At 46.5% G+C, this 19,396-nt stretch overlaps 2 protein-coding genes across 2 annotated transcripts in view; both read right to left on the bottom strand.

The window, feature by feature from the left end:
• Positions 1-4,570: 4,570 nt before the first annotated feature.
• On the bottom strand, positions 4,571-7,979 carry CUNH8orf82 (chromosome unknown C8orf82 homolog). The gene is made up of 3 exons (XM_027859880.1): positions 7,809-7,979; positions 6,398-6,446; positions 4,571-5,584 (listed from the first exon to the last, which is right to left on the bottom strand). Exons 1-3 carry the CDS (start codon positions 7,977-7,979, stop codon positions 5,139-5,141), a joined length of 666 nt encoding a protein of 221 aa, XP_027715681.1. The 3' UTR covers positions 4,571-5,138.
• A 9,351-nt stretch (positions 7,980-17,330) lies between these two features.
• The window catches only part of ARHGAP39 (Rho GTPase activating protein 39), a 362,112-nt gene continuing 360,046 nt past the window's right edge, over positions 17,331-19,396 (bottom strand). Inside the window, exons 13-15 of the mRNA XM_027859887.1 lie at positions 18,756-18,866; positions 17,663-17,904; positions 17,331-17,613 (exon numbers count right to left, since the gene is read on the bottom strand). Coding sequence (XP_027715688.1) covers positions 17,353-17,613; positions 17,663-17,904; positions 18,756-18,866 — 614 coding nt within the window. The 3' untranslated portion in view covers positions 17,331-17,352. The remainder of the gene's footprint in view (positions 17,614-17,662; positions 17,905-18,755; positions 18,867-19,396) is intronic.

Here is a 19,396-nt window from a genome sequence, read left to right as displayed (position 1 = left end):
AGTAGAACAAATATTATTTTTTCACATTTTACAGATGAGGGAACTGAGGCTTAGAGATGGCAAGTCACTTGCCCCAAGGTCATATAGCTAGTGACAGAACTGAGACTAGAATCCAGGTCATAGAAATATAGATTTGGAGCTGGAAGAGACCTTGGAGATTATTAGGTCTAACTTCCTTATTTTAAAGATTGGAAACTGAGACCCAAAGAGGCTGAATAACTTGTCCAATGTCACAGAGATAGGAAATAGCAGAGCCAGGATTTGAAACCAGATCTTTTGATTTCACATCCAGCACTCTTTCTACTGAATCAGCAGATTTTCAAAATAAAATTTATTTTTTTCTATTAACAAAAATCTATCTTTCCCATTTCTTCCTCCCATTAGAAAAAAGAACCCTTGTGATTACTATTCAGTCAAAAAAACCCAACCAAATTCCCACATTGACCACATTTAAAAAACAAACAAACAAACAAACCTGTCTCATTCTATATCCTGAGTCCATTACCTCTCAGTCAGGAGATTGGTAGCAAGCTTTGGAATAATGGCTGGTCATTGCATTGATCAGAGCTCTTAAGTCTTTCAAAGTTGTTTCATTTTACAGTTAATGTGTAAACTGTTCATTCTGCTCACTGCATCAGATCATGCAAGTTGGCCTAGGTTTCACTGAAACTACCCCTTTCATAATTTCTTGTTGTGCAATTCCATCACATTCATATACCATAATTTATTGAGCCATTTCTCAATTGATAGGCACCCCCTTAGTCTCCAGTTGCCACAAAAAGAACTGCTATGTTTTTGTAACAAAAAAGTCTTTTTCCTCTTTCTTTGATTTCTTTGGGGTATTGGACCTAGCATTGATATTTCTGGGTCAAGGGGTATTCGGGTTAGTGACTTTTCAAGCATAGTTCCAAATTGCTTTCTAAAATAGTTAAACTATTTCATAGCTTCATCCCAGTTACCTGCTTCCTTTTTAATTTTAGGTGCAATGGTTGCACAAAAACTTCTAAATAACTGTCAATCTTATTTTCTCCATCCTTTCTATCCCTTGTTGGGTCAGTTAACTTCCTATTCATAGATCCTTGCTCCACTGATTTATGTCACCCTTTATGTCTAAGTCACATACCCATTTTGAGCTTATCTTGTGAAATGTTGGTCTATCCTAGTTCCTGCCAGACTATATTTCATTTTTTCCAACAATTTTTTGTTGAATAGTGAACCCTTGGCTCAGGAATTGGGGTCCTTAGGTTTATGAAACCCTATGGACTGTATTCATTTGCTTCCCTTTGTTGTGAATCTAATCAACTTCACTGATTAATTTATTGGTGAATACTAAATCATTTTGAGAATTACTGCTGTATAGTATATTTTGGGATCTGGTACAGCTAGCTTCTTTCCCACTTTTTTTCTTTTCCATAATTTCCCTTGAGATTCTTGACTTTTTGTTCTTCCAGATGAATTGTGATTTTTTCCTAGCTCTATAAAGTAGCCTTTGACAGCTTGACTGATGGCATTAAGTAAATTAATTTAAGTATTATTGTCATTTTTATTATGACTACTCATGAACAACTAATATTTCTCCAATTATTTAGTATTTATTTCTACAAATAGTACTTTGTAATTGTATTTATATAGTTTTTATGTGTCTTGGTAGGTAGACTCCCAGTAGTTATCTTAAATGGAATTTATTTCTTCTTACTGGGTTTCCTTGGTAATATACACATATCAGTTGATTGTAAGGTCTACAAAGCCATGGGCTGGTTTTCATATTTGTATCCCTAGCACCTAGTCTTGCTCATAGCAGTTATTTAGTTTGTTGGATTGAAAAAAAAATTAATTGTACCATCTTCTTGTCCTTCTGTATGGAGTTCTACCTCTGTTTCTAAGGCTTTCCCCACTAAACTAGTGCTCTGTAAACTGTAAAGTGCTATATAAATTAGTGTTTTAAGAGGCACTCTGGTGTGGTGAAAAAAACAATGGACTTGAGAGTCAAGCCCTTAGGAGTTATAAGGCTGTAAGTTACTTTCCTCCAAGATTCTTTGTTTCCTCATCTGTAAAATGAGGAAAATATTTTCATACTTCCCCTAAAGCCCTCCTCCTATGACTCCTCATGGCATGAAGGTGACCAGATTCTCTGCCAGAGGTGTACAAATTCTGGAAAGTTTTGATAAGCTAGAAAGACTCTGAGTACAGTTGTGGTGATCGAACTATGTGCCTGCTCTTTGAGCACCAGTCTGTGTGCTGAAGTTCATTAGATAGTTGGCCACTGAGGGATGAATTTTTTGATCTTGGCAAATTATGAAGAACCATTTACTGAGATGTGGAAATGAATGCAATCTCTCTTGGTGACAGGAGGACCAACTAGATGACTGACTCTAGCAGTCTGAATATTCCAATAGCCATAGTTCTTTCCCCAAAAATCTCCCATTAAAAAAGCATTAGTGAATAGATCCTTGAAATACTGGAGCAACTAATATTTGTATTTCCTCTCACCAGGGTTTATCGATTGTGAGGAAAATGCCAAATAAGCAAGAGCTGTTGTTCTCATATGCTGATGGAAAGTGTACAGAGGGGTATGCATGTGTATATTATGACAGAACTCACAGCCCTGAAAGGAGCTATATTGATATTGATATCATATTGATATGCATATGGGTGAATGAGTTTCTGCTAGACTAGCTGTGGGCTTAGGTATCTATACAACCAGCTTAATTCTATAGTGTCTTCCACTCTCAAATCCTGTCTCCCCTCGCTTTCTCACACCCAGATAAACCCCAACTGTGGATTACTTCCATCATAGACAACTTTGTTATTTAATCTCAACTGGGCTCATACATAACAAGGCAAAAATCACTCCTTCCCAATTTGCTACCCCACTCTCCATAACAACTGTCCTAAACCTCTTCTCTATTTCCCTCATTTCCCACACCATGTCATTCCTTCACCCTCTCAGCTAAAGTCCTCACCTTAGAATTTACATTCCTTCCCTTCTAAAAAAACAGCTGTTTGTCTCAAGCACCCTATTCTCACAACCACTTGGAAACACCTTCTGATATTTCTTGCTTTACTTCAATCTCTGATGAAGAGCTGGTCCTTTTTCATATTAAGACCAAGACTTCCACAGGTAACATTGATACCATTCCTTCCTATTTTCTGCAGAAAACTGTCCCCCACTTTCATCCCCCCCATCTTCAATCACTCCCTACTAGTTCTTTATTTATAAATATACCCAGTCCCCATTCTCAAAAATCCCTTACTAGATCCCACTCTCCCTGCTGCATTCCTCTCCTTTTCTCAACCAAACTCTTCAAAACTACCCATCATTTGTTTCCCCAATTTCCTCTCCTGTCTCTTCTAAACCATCACACAATTAAAACTGCTCTCCAAAGTTACCAATACTTCCTTAAACCAAAGAGTCGAACCTAAGAGCCTCCTCTTAATCCTCACCTTTTCTTGACCTCTGTTGCATCTGACAGTTTACTACCATCTCTTCTTCATGGATTCTCTTCTCTCTGGGCTTTTGGGACATTGCCCTCTCCCGGTTCTCCTACCTGCCTAACAACTCAGTCTTCTTGGCTGGACAATCATCATTTATGTCATAGCCACTGTGGGTGTACCACATAATTGTCCTGGGCCTTCTCTTTTCTTTCTATACTTTCACTTGGTGTCCTCATCTGATCAAATGAGATAGAATATGCAAAACTTTCAAGTACTATGTAGATGCTATTATATTAGGTTCATAGGTTCAAGTATCATCTTGGGACAGCTAGGTGGCACAGTGGATAGAATTCCAGCCTTGGAGTCAGGAGGACCTGAGTTCAAATCTGGCCTCAGACACATGATACTCATTAGCTGTGTGACCCTGGGCAAGTCACTTAACCCCGATTGCCTCAGGAAAAGAAAAAAAAAAAGAAAGTATCATCTCTACAAAGATATATCCAGCCCAAGTCTCTCCACTCCTTTTCCTCATTTCTGATTTCTATCAATGGCACCATCATTCTTCCAATTACTGAGGTATGTAACCTCAGGCTATGTACTCAATTGACTGCCAAATCATGTAATTTCTAGTTCCACAACATATCTTGGATACAGTATCTTCCTTTTATTCACACAACCATTCCTCCCAAAACTACTTTGTATTTATTTCATATGTATTCTGACTATACTTATAAATGTATATACATGTCTTTCCCACTGCTCCTTGAGGGCAGGGACTATTTCAGTATTGTCTTTGCATCCCTAGCACATGGCAAAAATGCCTGGCACAGCAATCAGTGTTTTGGGGAAGGAGGGAGGGCATTGGGGTAATCAGGAGAGACTTAATGTTGATTAGTAAGCTCCATGAGAGGAAAGCTGTCATTCTTTTTAATGTTTGCATCTTTAGTACTCAGAACAGGACTTGGGGCAGCTAGGTGGTGCAGTGGATAGAGCACTGACCCTGGATTCAGGAGGACCTGAGTTCAAATCTGGTCTCAGACCAGACACTTGACACTTAGTAGCTGTGTGACCCTAGGCAAGTCACTTAACCCCAACTGCCTCACAGAAAAAAAAAAAAAGAACAGGACTTAGCATGTAGTAGTCACAATGTTTCTTCATTAAACAGAATTCAAGTGTCTAAAGTGTGGAGCCCGAGATGCCACCACCTTCAGGAAGCTGTGGGAGAGGCCCGTGGTGATTACATGAGGACAGGTGGGGAAGAAGGCACTTTCCTTTACGGCCTTGCCATTCAACCCTTCTCTCAGTTCCCTGGCATAGTGCAGCAGCAGGACTCTTCAGCCTTACATCTCACAACTCCCCAATGCTGGGAGAATTCCCTTGTTCTAACTTTTCTACCCTACCCTGCCCCCCTTTCCCTTGTTTATTAGTGAACTTTACCAGCCTCAGTCACAAAAAGGCAATAAGCATATCATAAGAAGGTCTTTCTCTTAATCCTTGTTAAGGAACCTTTAGCTCCAGAACCTCTCTTTGCTAAGGCTCTCCTCCCATTGCCCTTCCCAGCACCAGCAACCTCCAGGCCTTAGGAGGGTCATATCCCTGAGGATTACTATCTGCTGTAGTTTGAACCTACATCTTCTTGATGTCCACATCCCTGGGGCAGAGCAAGCAATTCAGACAACAGGTGAAGAAAGGGGTACAATGATTCAGGGCTCACAGGATTCAGGAAATAGGGATGCAAGGTCCATGGTTAGGGGGTATTTCTGGCCTTGCCACAAGATATGGGTGGGCAGTATGGCCCCTCCTGGTGGATACTGGAAGCAGGTGCTGAGCTCAAAGGCCAGGGAGGAGCGGATCAGCCCCACACCACCAGCCAGCTTGGGTGCTGGATGATAGAGTCGTCCGTTGGCGGGAAGGGGCAGCAGTCGAGCAGGTTCAAAGGGTACAGCCAGGGCCTCCCCCCCTCCACTATAGGAGAGGCGAGCTGGCCCTAGGCCATCTGCCAGCAGGTGTGTGAAGACCACAGGCAGGTCGTCACAGCGCACAAAGTTGCGTTCATTGCCACAATGTGAGACAAAGGGAAAGGTATCTTCATATCGACCACTTTGGTTCTTCCTCAGGCGGGAGAAGAAGAAGACCAGGAACTTCCGGTCTGCAGGGTAGAGGATGTACGGATTAGAAATCCCCCAAATGGCAGAGAGACAGTCACAAAATCAAAAAATACTGATGATCTAGTCCTACCCCCTTATCTTACGTTTGTTGAAACTAAAGCCCAGGGTGGGGAAGAGACACATCCGAGACCATATGGCTGAGTCTTGGGGTGGGGTGGTGATGGAGGAAAGGGAGGGACAAGGGGCCTGGGGAAGGCTTTTGGATACTGGGAGAGATCCCCATTATTACTGAAGCCTGTGCTGCCCAAAGGACAGCCTATGTGCTGTAGAGGAAATCTGGATGTAGAGGACCTGGATTTGAATTCTGTCTCTCGTGTAACATGTGTAACTTTGGGCAAGGCACTTAACCCTTCAGAACCTCAATTTTCTCCTCTGTAAAATGAGGTGTTTGGACTACAAGAGCCAAGGTTCCTTAAAGCTCTAAAACCTATCATGGTCAGTCATGCGCGGTCTTTTCCCTATACAATTCCTTCTCAGGCAGGGGATGCTCTCAGGTAGCCAATGTAATTAATTCTCCCATTTCAGGCAAACACAAGGCCAGGGAGGGGCGGGAATGAGGGAGGCAAGTTTCCTGAGATTCATCTCCCTTGGAAGAGACCCTGACAAGACCAGGTCTAGCATTCATTAATGCTGATAGTTGGGGAGCTCACTACTCATCAGGAGAAGAGAAAAGGAGCAGCAAAGGGAGCAGAAGTCCTGGGAAGGGACCTGGGCTCACTTATGGGCTAGCTGGATGTCAGTGTCCTGATGTATAAGCTTGGGCTCAGGGAGGGCTGGGAGCAGGTAGGTAGTACCTTTGAAGCAGGTGATGAAATTCTTCACTTTAGCATCATCCAGGAAAAGCTGCAGGACATGGGCAGGGAAGAGAGAGACAAAGAGAGGGATAAGAGCTGGACCCCTCCCATCCTAGGGAGACAGGGTGGTGGTGATCCAGGAGGGTGTGCATTGTGCATGGGTAAGCATGATTTAGCCAAGCATACATTCATGTCTTAGTATTTGTGTGTAAATGTGCCTGTATCCCCTTGGTTTTTGCAATACTATTTTATTGCCTTTTCAGGCCTTGCTGCTCATGCCCCATGGAGGCAGGATAGCATTTTTATATTTTCATCTCCAGTGCCTATGGACTAGCAGATGAATATTTCAAGGAGCTCCATGATCATGTTTATGTGGTATTCTGTCCCCTGATGCAGATTACAACACACCTGCACCTTCTCATCCAGTCATTTTGTGTGTGTGTGTGTGTGTGTGTGTGTGTGTGTGTGTGTGTGTGTGTATACCGAGAGATCCTCCATAGGGGAGCCATCCTAGGTAGTGGACACTTTCCTATAGATGTTTTGATATTTTATGGGTACTCTCTGTTATCTCTCATTATTGAGACATGATCATCCTATCTCCTTTTGCTAATGACACATTTCTCTTTTCTTGGATGTCATCCCTTTATACCATTTCTTGTACATAGATCCTGTTGGGAATATTCTGAAGCGTACTTACATGTGTCATGTGCTACTCTGTGTCAATTAATCTCATTGCTCTTTGATTCTTCAGAAATTTTGGTGTTCCAAGATTCTCAATCATACGGAGAACCCTGGTGTTAAAAAGATGGTTTTATGTGCGGGAGGAAGCAACTTGAAACCATTACAAGTTCCATATGCATTTCCCAAATGCAACTCAATCCATTCTCATACTATTATGTAATTCTGGATCTAGCTCTATAGCACCTGTCCAAGATATATGGGATGATGGGCTAACTCAGAGCTAATCGCAGGTCATAGTCTGAACAAGTCATTTTATTACCATTTGGTGATTCTAGGACAGGTTGTTAGGCTGATCTCTTTTTCATGGGTTTCCTTGAGAAGACCCTGTCATATTCTGGAGGACTGACCCTGCCAGCGACAACCTTGCAGACAGAGAAGGCATTTGGTAAGCACAGATCTCTGGTGCTCGATAAGCGTGGGTGAAACTGAACTGTATGAGCAACTGGTTTATGAGCATCTGCAGGGAGCTGTAATGCACACATCTGTGTAAGTAACGAATGCTTCCATCCAGGACACACGGGAATGGGTGTCATGCAAGTGTGTGTACGTACAGACAGACAGACACACACACACACACACTCTGCACTTCGGCCCGGCCCCTCCCTCCTTAGCTCCTCCCCCTTCGCCACCATTCCCCTCCCTCCTCCCCCCTCCTTCCCCGCCCGCTCACCTGCCCTTGATGGTTAACGTAGTAGAAATACTCGCGGGTCTTCGGGTCGGGGCTCTGGCCCTGGGTGTAGGAGGGGCCCTCGCCGCTGGCCGCCCGAGCCCCGACCCCGCGAGAAAGGGCCAAGGGCAGGGCCCCCGCTCGCAGCCTGAGGCGGGCGCTCACCGCCAACATCCTCCCTGTGCCCGACCCGAGTCCGATGAGGCTCGGCCTCCCGAGCCGGAAGTTACGGCCGGTCACGGACGGGGGCGGGGTGCGGCGTTTTGGGAACACTGGTCTCCCGGCAGCTGACACCCGTTAGTCTGGGGTTCCGGGGAGGAGGAGGGAAGGAGGGGACAAGGGCCGTGGAGCATGGTGCAGGGGAGACAAGTCTTTGTTACTCTTACTTGAAGCCCAAGGACCTTAGTTTGCACCGTGACTTGGGCTAGTCTCTGTTGGGAATATTCTGAAGCCTGTTTACACCTGTCATGTGTCACTCAATTAATCTCGTTGCTCTTTAATTTGGTTCTTAGAAATTAATGGTGTTTCAATATTAAGCTCTCTGGGCCTGAATTTCCTCCTTTATAAAACGGAGGTGGGTGGGGGGTATAGTCATTTGGCATTTATTAAATGTGGCAGGCAGAGTAGAGGACCTAAGAGGTGCCTTCTAACTGCAAATCTATGATCCTCTGAGTGTGACCAAATCTTTTTCACTCCCTGGGGAAGTGGTGATTTCTGGGTCCTGGGGTCCCAGATTCCTGATACGTTCCACCATGGCACCATGGGCCTCTGATCTTCTGGAATGTCTATTGTACCCTTCCTCCCTTTGGCCTCCTCGCCCTCCCTGCCCCACCCTCCCCTACCACACACATCATAGATAACAGAAAACGTAAGTCTTAACTAGTAGGGAACAATTATTTAGTTCATAAGCCTCACTAAGGTGTTTGAACTAGATGATCTCTTAGGTGCCAGTCTATGATCATATGATCTTTTACAGATGAAGAAACTGAGGCCCAGAGGGGCAGAAACTTTGTGCATGGTTATATAGCTAGTGGCAGAGCTAGGACTCCAGGTCTTCTGATTCCTTATCTTGAGCTTTTTTCATTATATCATTTTCTCCTTTGCTCTAGTTTCTGGTAAGAAACTTCTCACCAAGACCGACTCTTTTATAAGCATCCTTAGTAACATTTTCTCCCTTCTCCAGCAAATCACTTCCACTATATCCTCATCTCTAATCTCCAATTTCCCTACTAGTTCCTGCCCCGCTGTGCGCATGTGTGCGCATCTGTGTGTGTGTGTGTGTGTGTGTATCCTCTCTTGAAGCTAGATGGCTCAGTGTATACAGCACTAGGCCTCGGGTCAGGAAGACCTGAGTTCACATGTGGCCTGATATTTACTACATGTGTGATCCATGGCAAGTCACTTAATTTCTGTTTGCTTTAATCCCCTGGAGAAGGAAATGGCAAACATTCCAGTATCTTTGCCCAAAAAAACCCCATGAAAAGTACAGTCCACGGGGTGACTAGGAGTTGGGCATAACTAACTCGACTGAACAACAAAGATCATTTCATCTCCCTCTATTACCTTACGCCTCTTCTTTCTTCAGCCAAAGTCCTTGCAAAAGCTGCCTACATTTGGTGCCTCCACCCCTTTCTAATCTGGCTTCTAACCTCACCACTTCACTGAAACTGCTCTCCACAAAGTGAATAAGGATCTCCTAATGCCAGATCTCAAGTCTTCATCCTGCTTGACCTCTCAGCTGTATCCGACACTTTTTACTGCCCTCTCTTCATGGATACTCTCTCCTCTATGGCTTTTTCGGATAACCCTCGATCCTGGTTCTTCTCTTACCTGTCTGACAACTCCTCCTCTTCATTTTCCTGTCTTCCGTGCCTGGAATGTACTCCCTCCTCACTTTTGTTTCTAGGAAATAAACCATGATTTCCTTCAAGATTCAGTGCAAGGGCCACCTTCTTCATGAAGTCTTTCCTGTCTACTTTTGTATCCTCAGTGCTGAGCACAGTAAACACTCAATAAATGCTTATTGATTGACTGATATTTTATACCCCCCCCATCACATCACTTCTCCCTGCCTCCACAATCTTCTTTCTAAGCCCAGCCTCTCTTCTAGTGTCACTGCCCTGGGCTAAGGCTTTGGCTGGCTGCCAAGAAGGGGACCCAAGGCATTCACAATCCTGGTAGTCGGTATTTCTTCTTAACTTGGGAAGAGAGGAAGCTAATGGGAGAACAAGAATGGAGAGTGAGTTTTTTTTCCATTCTTACAGGGGGAACTTTTAAAGTTTTCCAGAGGGGAGGGGTGGAGTCTTCCCTTGAGACATAGAACTGAGGTGCAAACATGTCCACCTTTGGTAGTAACATTAGTTACTTCTTTAAACTTAAGACTCCAAGAGAGACAGGTGAACTCTATAGGGACTAGAGGAGAGTTTTGACTCTGTTTTTTAATCTGGGGTTCTCACTTTGGTTGCCACAAGGTTGAGGAAAAAGAGGAACTGGTAGTCTTTATCTCCCTTCCCTTGCCTTTCTTCAGCTGTGTGAGACTGGACTGTGTTTAAATTGTGTTCTTTTATTCTGCTAAAAACTGAGTCTGATGAATAATCTTATTTCTCATTAACACCTATGGTTGACCCTGCCTTTATATTTCCTGGCGTTCCCTTTGTTTGGAGCATGAGGGAACAGAATAGCTCTGGAAGCTAGAGAGACCTTTACAAATTCAGGGCTGGGCTTTCAGGAGGTTTTCTTTTTTGATTTTGCTTTTGCTAACTGGTGGCATAATCACAAGCCATTTCATAAATACCCTTCTAAGGGCAGAAATCACCACAAACCAGAGCCCTCTGAAAATCTGTCTCAGCAGACATACCCAATCCATTTCCTAAAGCCTGTAATTTTCTGTATCATGATACACCACAGTATAGTCTACTAGTAGAAAGAGTATTTGACTGAAGGTCAGAAAACCTGATTTTGAATCATTACTTTTTGTTACTAGCTCTTTGACCTTGGGCCTCAGTTTACTCATCTGTTAAAAAGCAGGCTGGATTTAATCTCTAAAATTACTTCAATCTTTAAAATTACTTAGAAGAACCTATGAACCTTTGACTTGTGTGTAGTACATTCCTGGCACTCTAGAGTTTCCCTGACTTTGCCTCTAATGATGGCTCTTTTGAGCTTCCTGTCTTGGTTATGACTGAGGGGAACATGTTCCAATTGGAAATCCCATAGGAGCCCCACTTGGAGAGTTACTCTTTTCCCAACACTCCTCTTTCTGATGCTGTGACTAAAGGCACACTTGTAATACTGCTCTTAAAAGGTGGCCACCCTCTATTGCCCATCAGCTCCCAAGGGTTTAAATATTTCTATGCAGATGACACAGATCTACACATCTAGTCCCAGTCTCTCTTCTGAGCTTCAGTCCTGCATCACAAATTAGCTATTAGACATTTCAGAATAATGCCCCTGAGATAGCTTAAACTCAACAAATTCAGCCCTGAACTCATTACCTTTTCCTGCAAATTCTCCTGTCTTCCAAACTTTCCAATTTCTGTCCAAGGTATCGCTATCCTTCTAGTCTTCCAGGTTCACCACAGCATTTTCTAGGACTCTACATTTTCCCTCATCTCACACATCCAAATTGTCAATCTTGCTGTTTCTACCTTCGCAACATCTTTCCTATCTGACCCCAATCACAGTTACCACTGTAGTTCAGACTCTCAACTCTTGCACAAATGACCACAATAGCCTCCTAATTGTTCTCCTTGCCTCAGGTCTCTGGACTTGATGTGCTCCTGTTTATCCTACACATTGCTGCCAAAATCATTTCCCTTAAGCTCAGATCTGTGTCATCCCCTTAGTCAATCAACTCTAGAAGATTCCTATTGCCTCTGGGATAAAATACACATCACTGTTTAGCTTTTAAAGCCCTAGACAACCTGGGCCCAATGCATCTTTCCAGTCTCATTAGATATAACTTGCTTGCACTCTTGATCCAGCCAAACTGGCCAAAAACACTCCACCCCCCAGCTCTATACCTTCTTACTGGCAATCCTCCATGCCTGGAATGCACTTTTTCTTTCCCCTGCCTGGTAGAATTCACTTCTTTTGTGAAGATGGAAGTCAAGGATCTCTGCATGAGGACTTTCCTGATTCCCCAAATGCTAGTGCCCTCCCCACCAAATTACTTGGTATATTACATTTCTCACCCCGGACCATACACCTCTTCCATTCCAGGCCTTTTTTCCTACTGGAGAATTCCTCCCTGTGCTTTTGTTTGGAGTAGGAACCCAGACTTGCTGACCTCTATTCCCCTCCCACATTGAGATGCAGGGTAAGTGAGGAGTTAACTATCTAGGGACTTTGAGTTCTTTTACTGATGGGAGGGGCCCCCAACCCTAGGGTACTGCTACTGATCTGGAACATATAAGTCTCTAAGCTAAGTAGGGAGTTAGCACAGGTGAGGGGTGCTTGGCTCTTGACAACCATGAATGCTGTTCCCTTAAGGGAAAGGAGGGAGGCAGGACCCTTCTAGCAACCACGAGTTCTTCCTTTGTGGGTCTGTCACCTCTGGTAGTACTCTTAAGTTGGGAGAACTGTATGGCTCCTTGGAGAAGGGTGGAGGTCCACAGGAGAAAGAGTAGTTGTCTTGACTCTTTATGGGATCTGGTGCAAGTCTGAATTTTTTTATTTTTGTTGGATTAAACTAGATCTGTGTCCTCTTTATGATGTATTGTTAGCCTGAGGGTCATGAAGGCCTTTTCTTTTCCTTTTCTTTTTTTGTGGAGACCTTGACAAGAGCCAAATTCTGGGTGGGTGCAAAGCTGTTGAGATATATTATTGATAAACCACCAAGAATGAATCTGGTTCATCTGAATAAACCATATTTACATAGCTTATGAAAATTTACAAAGTATCATAGTGGAAAGACTGCTGGAATTACAGCACTGTGTTCAAATTCTGGCTTCAACACTTGGTAGTTATGTGACCTTGAGCAAGTCCCTTCCTTTTCTGAGCCTCAATTTCCCCTTTTAAAAAAGAAATAATACCTGTATTCACCTAGTTCACAGAACTATGAGTTGTTATTGTAGAAGTGATGAATTTGTAGTCAAAGGGCCTCTGCCAGAAACCTGGCCTTGCCAGGGACTACCTGTGTGTAACCTACAGCAAGATCATTTTTCTGCATCTTGGTTTCCTTACTTGTAGAATGATGGTTAGGACTAGAATTCCCATGATCCTTTGTAATCTCGGCATGCTGCAGAAATGAGTGATTATTTTCTCACTCTGGTCATCGTAGTGACAGTGAGGGTGACAAGACTCTGGGGACTCCTTGGATGTGTCACAGCCCAGTTCAGCTGCGACCAGATGAGTACTAAGGGAGGCCTTCCAGGGAAGGCAAAAAAGGTGAAAAAGACGAGTGGACAGATGAGTGAGCACAACAGTGGAGAGCGTCCATATGTATTTTATTCACACGACATGGAGCCGCCTCTACATGTCCATGCGTCATAATTACAGAGTTAGTCAGACAATGGGGCTGTGGCCCTGCCCCCCTCCCCTCCCCGGAAGTACCCTACCTCCCACCCACCTCATTGGAAGGCTGCATTCCTCCCCCTCCCCAGCATGGCTGGCCCAGTTCCTGAGATGGCTATCTGAGGAGGAATTTGGGAGGCTGAGGAAGGATGTCAGCTATGCCAACCCCACCAACCCGGAGACCTGCCTACAACAGCCTCCAGTCCTTGGTGAGGAGGACAAGGAAGGGCTGGGGATCCTGCTGGGCTTGGCTGGCAGTTTGGGGACTTGTGGCTGGAGTCCCACAGGGGCTTGAGGCCAGAACCAGTGCAGCCCTCCTCCCTCTCCATCCTCCCCCCACCCCAATCCCAGGGCTGAGGCAGGAGGGGGAGTGGGGATATTTTTTGTTTGTTTTTTTTTTGTTTGTTTTTTTAATAATAAATAAAAACAATTCTAAAAAAAATAGATATATAAAAACAGGAAAACAAATGAAGTTTTACAACAACCAGAACAACCAAAAAACTCCAACATGGAAAATGTACAAACTGGGAGGGGGCCCCACAACACTGGACAGAGCAGGCCCTGCTTGTTCTCTCACCACCCAGGCCTCTCACCCCAAGCAGGCTATGAAGAAATGGTGCACAGGTGGGTCTTTTCCACAGGGATGCTGCCCCAGCAGCATCCAGAGCTGTCCGGGGCGCTCTTCCCCAAGCAGCCTTGTTCCTAGGGCTTTGCCTTCGCAGAGGCAAAGACACCCCCATCCACATTCCATGAACATGTAGGCCTGGCTGAGATGGATACGAAATGGGGATGCCTGGATTTTCTGGCATTTATTGCAAAGGTCAAAGGACAGTATTGGGCCCCCAAAAGGTATCGATCAGTGTGGGCTTGCTCTCTCCCTTCTTCCCTGGGTCTCGCCTGTGGAGGGCAGATGACTAGTCTTACCGGGAAGCTGCCTTCTCCATCGTTCATCTCCTGTGGTGTCGGGCTGAGAGGGAAACCCTGCTGGACTTCCCTCCTATCCATATTCCTTCAAATTTGCCATGGGGCCAGGTATAGGGCAGGGAGGTAGGGATGGGGTTGGGTTGCTTTTTGGTCACAAGCCAAGAAAAGATGCAGAAGAAAACTATGATACCAACTTGCTCTGGGCTGAGGCTGGGTGATGACTGGGGAGATAAATAGCATTTGGATTAAAATGATTTAATTAGCAAATTTAGTCCTTATATCTCTCACTCTGTCTCTATTTATATCTCTATACAAAGGCTCCGCTGCCGCAATGAGGATGCGGGATAAATTCTGAATTTATAGTTACATTAAGAAAAAATACTCTTGCCCCATCCCCCCTCCCTACCCCCTTGGCTCCCAGGCTACCCTGTGCACTGCCCTGCCAGGTCCCTTGGCCCCTTCTGCCCCTGTTCTGGCCCCCAACACCAACTTGAGTCTGGGGGGATGAAGATATCTCACTGAGCCAGTCCTTAGGCAGCTTCTGAGAAAGGCCCAGGGAAACCTCTACTCCACTGGGCTCCCCTACAGTCAGCGCTGACCCAAAGGGGCCCTGAAGCCCTCAAGCTCAGTGAGTAAAGGATTGTTCTGGGAGAGGCCCCCAGAGGAGTGGGGGAAGGGCACTTGAGGCAGAAGGTCGGGGGCAGGGCTAGGGATGGGGACATGGCAGCTGGTGGCATCTAAGGCTTGGGTCAAAGGGTCTGAAGCCTCAGGAACTTCCCCCTCTCCTTTACTCTAAGAGTCTGCTTTGAACACAAGGGGCAACCACTTGTCTACCTCACTTCTGCCTGGAGTCAGGGTGGGGGCCAGCATCAGGCAAGCAAGGGCAGTCTGGGTGGAATAAAGAAGACAACTCACGCTACCACAGTGGCCTGGGTAAAAGACACTGCTTCCTTAGGCCTAGGTTCAGAAGCTCCCAGGGAAGGTCTCCCACAGCGAGAGCTGCCCCATGGGCTGTGGAGGACAGTGAGAACAGGTAAGCTTGAGTCTTTGGGGCTGGGATCCCCAAAGACTGGGTCTGCCTGAGGGGTGGGAGTGTGTTCCCCATCTACCTAGAGAAAAGGGAGCAGGGATTTGGGGAGAGACCAAAGTTGGAAATGTCCTGGGGACAAGGCAGAATGGAAGTAGGGAAGGAGAGGCTGGAGGAAGGCCCCAGAGTTGTGCCCCTTGTCCCTCCAATCAATCCCCTCCCTAGTCCTCAGGGGCCAGCCCTGAACAGAGAAGGAGGAGGAGGAGGACTGGCTAGGGCGGTGGTGGGAATTCTCTATTCTCACATGGTGGGGGAGTATCGGGACAGGAAGGGGCAGTGTCAGCTTGGCTCTGGGGAGCAGAAGGCACTTTCTTGGGGCACCCTGCTGGGAATGGGGGAGCGGGATTCTGCCAGTTCTGCCCCTTGTTATGCCCAAGGTTCCCTGGGTGGGATGTGACGTGACTGACTGGACCCAGTGGATCCCTGTCCCTGCCCATGGCGGACCCTGGGTACCTGACAGTGAGTCTGAGGGAATGGGCCGGTTTGGGGCAAGTGTGGTTAGTGGAAGGAGCCCTGGACTCGGAGTAGGAACTGGGCTCAAATCACAGATCTGCTTACTACCTGGGTGACTCTGGGCAAATCTCTTCTCTTTGGGCCTCAGTTTCCTCATCTGTAAAGTAAGGGGTGGGACAGACTAGATAGCATCTAAGCTTCTTTCGGCCCTGATGTTCTGCAGGAGGCCGTGGCCAATAGGAAAGCTGGTGGAGAAAAGGGAGGGAGCCAGCAGTGACTAGAGCTGTCAGTTTGTGAGTCCCTCAAGTCACATTTGGTCCCTTAGCTCCTTCAGGGTGCTTTGGGAGAGGGGCCAGGCTCTTCCACTGTGCCAGGTTCTACGGTGGGAAAGGGAGTGGGAAGTCATAGGGACGGGAGGGTAGGGGGAGCCATTGGGAAGCGGGAGCGAGGACAAGATGGAAATCGTGGGGACCCAAGCCCCAGCCTGCAGCTGGGACAGGGGCAGGGGAATGGCACAAGAGAAGCAAGGTCAGAAATGGGTGGAAGGAAAGTGAGAGGCAGGCAAAGTGGGTAGTGAAGGTGTGGGCCTGGGCCTGATTCTGGAGCCAGGGATGGAGAGAGGAAAGTCAGATAACAAAGTGCTTTTAACAATGCTCTCCCAAGGAAACTTCTAACTTCTAAGGGCTGAGGTACAGGAATGGGAATAGGTCAGGACACACATGGGACCCTTCCTGCCAAGGGGACCCTTAGTAGCCAGTCCCCCGTGTCCTGGCCAGATGGGACACGGGAGTAGGTGGTAACCAGCTATGTAAATGCAACATGGACAAACGTAAAACCAAACCCCAGGGCTGGAGAGCTGTGCTCAGGTCCAGCCCTTCTCTGGGCAGCCCAGCCTGGCCCTGGTCTGGGCTTTGGCTAGGGACATTGTGGGCTAATAACCAGTCATGCTTATGTCAGGGGCCAATACATTCCCTCCCCTCCCTTTCCCTCCCCTCCCTTTCCCCTTCCCTCCCTCCCCCCTCCCCCCTCCCAGGCTGCAGATATGCAGCTAGGGCTGGGCCCCCCACCCTGCTGTTTGCTCCACACACCCAGTTTGTCTTCCCACCCTGTGCCGTGTCTTCCCCACAGGGTGCCTGTCTGCCTGTCCCACCGCTGGTGGGCTCTGGCCCCACCGGAGCCTCACTCCTCTTCCCATGCTAATAAGAATAGCCAGGTGGCCGACAGTCCGTTTGGGATGGGCCACAAGACTGAGATCAGCTTGGCTCGGCTCAGCTCAGCTCCCCGTCCCCTTCAGGTTCCCCTCTACCTTCAGTGTTATTTCTTTAGTTAGCAGTGGGCCAGATCCACCACGCCTAGAAGAAAGAGTGCAGGAAGGGGCGGGGGCTGGGCATCATTTGGCCCCCACTGAATTCCTGGAGAAATCTCCCTCACCTGGGGTCATGCAGACGGACCACTGTGGGGCAGGTGGAAGCCCTGGCCAGCAGGCAGTCCCCGTGTGTATCTTGTGTCTCTGTGCAGGGTGGGGAGCTGCAGGTGGGTGGGCAGGCATGTGAGCCGACCCCTGGAGTACTATAGTACTCCCTCCATGAAGCTGGTATCCAGGTGCTGGATGAGGACGCGGAGGAAGGACATTTCCTTACGCGTGTTTTCGAATATGATGCGTGGGTCGTCTGACTGGCAGCGCAGGCAGTTGGGCGCCATCACCATGGCCAGGTTGCTGACATCCATCTTGGTGACAGCCACATTGGTGGGCTGCACAAACACCTGTGTAGGATGTGGATGGTGAACAGGACTGCACACATGCTTATGGGGGACATTGAGGAAGGCTGCCTGACTGAGTTACATGGAGGAAAGACATCCTCCTAACTCCAGACCCTGCGGAACCTCTCCTCCATCCTAGGGCCAGGCCTTTCTGTCCCAGCCCACTGCCTTGAGGAGGGTAAGGAGGTAGCATCTGCTGATGCTTACAGGAGAGCGGGATTCCTGTCAAGACGGCATCCCTCCTAGTGGGTCCTGTGCTTGTCTCCATCCCCTGAATCTCACTTGGAATGCAGACCTTTCCTTCCCAGTATTTCCTCTGTCTTCTCTTTTCTTCTCTATCACTTCCGCTATCTCCTGAGACTTAGGACCATGTAAAGAAAAGTGCTCAAGACTGAAATTCAAGGATCTGGGTTAGAAGGTAACATGGTATACCAGAAAGAGCGCTTGGTTTAGAACGAGAGAACTAATTCTGGCTGTGCTGTTGACTAGCTGTATGACTGTAAAAAGTCATTTGATCTATCCAGCGATGAGTCACCCCTTCTCTAAAATGAGGGGACTGGACTAGGCAATTTCTACACCCTATGAAGAAGTTCCATTTCGTTAGATCATCAGATAGATGATGCTAACAGTCCTAGCTGGGCTCACACAATCTAGTCCAGAGATGGCCAGGAACTTTGCATTTAGTCAAATCCCTTCATTTTCTACATAAGAAAAGTGAAGCTCGGAGAAGGGACAGGTCTGGCTCAAAGCTCATGGCAGAGCTGGGACGATCATCTGACTTGATACCAAGGTTGCTTCTCTCTAAGTCACTGCTTTCTGGCTCCCAGTCTCTCCTCACACCCTCCCTTCCCCCAGGCAAGGCTGTTTACCGCTTCAGAAGCCTACTTAAAGTCAGGTTTATCATGACATTTACCACCTGGAGATCCTGTAGGCATCTACAATGCACTTTATGAATACTGTCTCTTTAGTGCTTAACAACCACCCTGTGAGGAAGGTGCTGCAGGTATGATTATCCTTGTTTACCAGATGCTGCTCAGAGAGGTCGTGTGACTGGTCCATGGTCACACAGCTAGTAACAGGTCTCTCTTCTGCCCTACGGCTCCTAGTTCTAGGACCAAGCAGAAATCTATTCCTGCTTCTACGTGACAGTTATGAGTTATATTTTCTGGCATTTCAAGTTGGAACCACAATCTCTAGCCTTGATTCCTTACTGTCCTCTAAGTCTGGTCTCTCCGGGAGCGTCCAGGAGGGCTCCCTGAAGCCAGAGCCTGGGTCTTCCACTACTCTACCCCCATTACACAGGAACCAAGAGAAAAAAATACCTAGGACACAACAAATGAGGGGAAGTACTTGGTAACAAAACTTTTTAGAAAGGCACATATGATACTTAATAATAGATCTCATTTCTTCTTTTTCTTTTGAGGTAATCAGGGTTAAGTGACTTGCTCAGAGTCATACAGCTAAGGGTCTGAGGTCATATTTGAACTTGGGGCCTCCTGACTCCAGGGCTGGTGCTTTATCTACTGTGCCACCTAGCTGCTCTAATAGCTCTCATTTCTAGAGTACCTTAATGTTTATAAACTGCTTATCTCTGCAAGGTTCAAGTATTACTTCCTTCATTTTCCTGATGATAAAACAGACTGAGAGTCTTCTTCGTAAAAGCAGAAAGGAAAGGGAGTGGAAAGTATAATGATCAGTTCGATCCCATGCTAGGAGTTGTCTGATCTGGGATTCCAGCCTCGGTCTCTGATGACTCTAGCTCCAGGGAGCTTTCTACTCTGTGACATTCCCCTTTTTTAAAGAGTACATACTGATTATGTGCCGAGGGACTTGAGGGGCTGCTACTGTGGTG

This window comes from Vombatus ursinus, unplaced genomic scaffold, assembly GCF_900497805.2.
Source record: "Vombatus ursinus unplaced genomic scaffold, bare-nosed wombat genome assembly UNPS02014173.1, whole genome shotgun sequence".
Taxonomy (NCBI): Eukaryota; Metazoa; Chordata; class Mammalia; order Diprotodontia; family Vombatidae; genus Vombatus; species Vombatus ursinus.
This window is presented reverse-complemented; position numbering and strand designations above follow the sequence as displayed.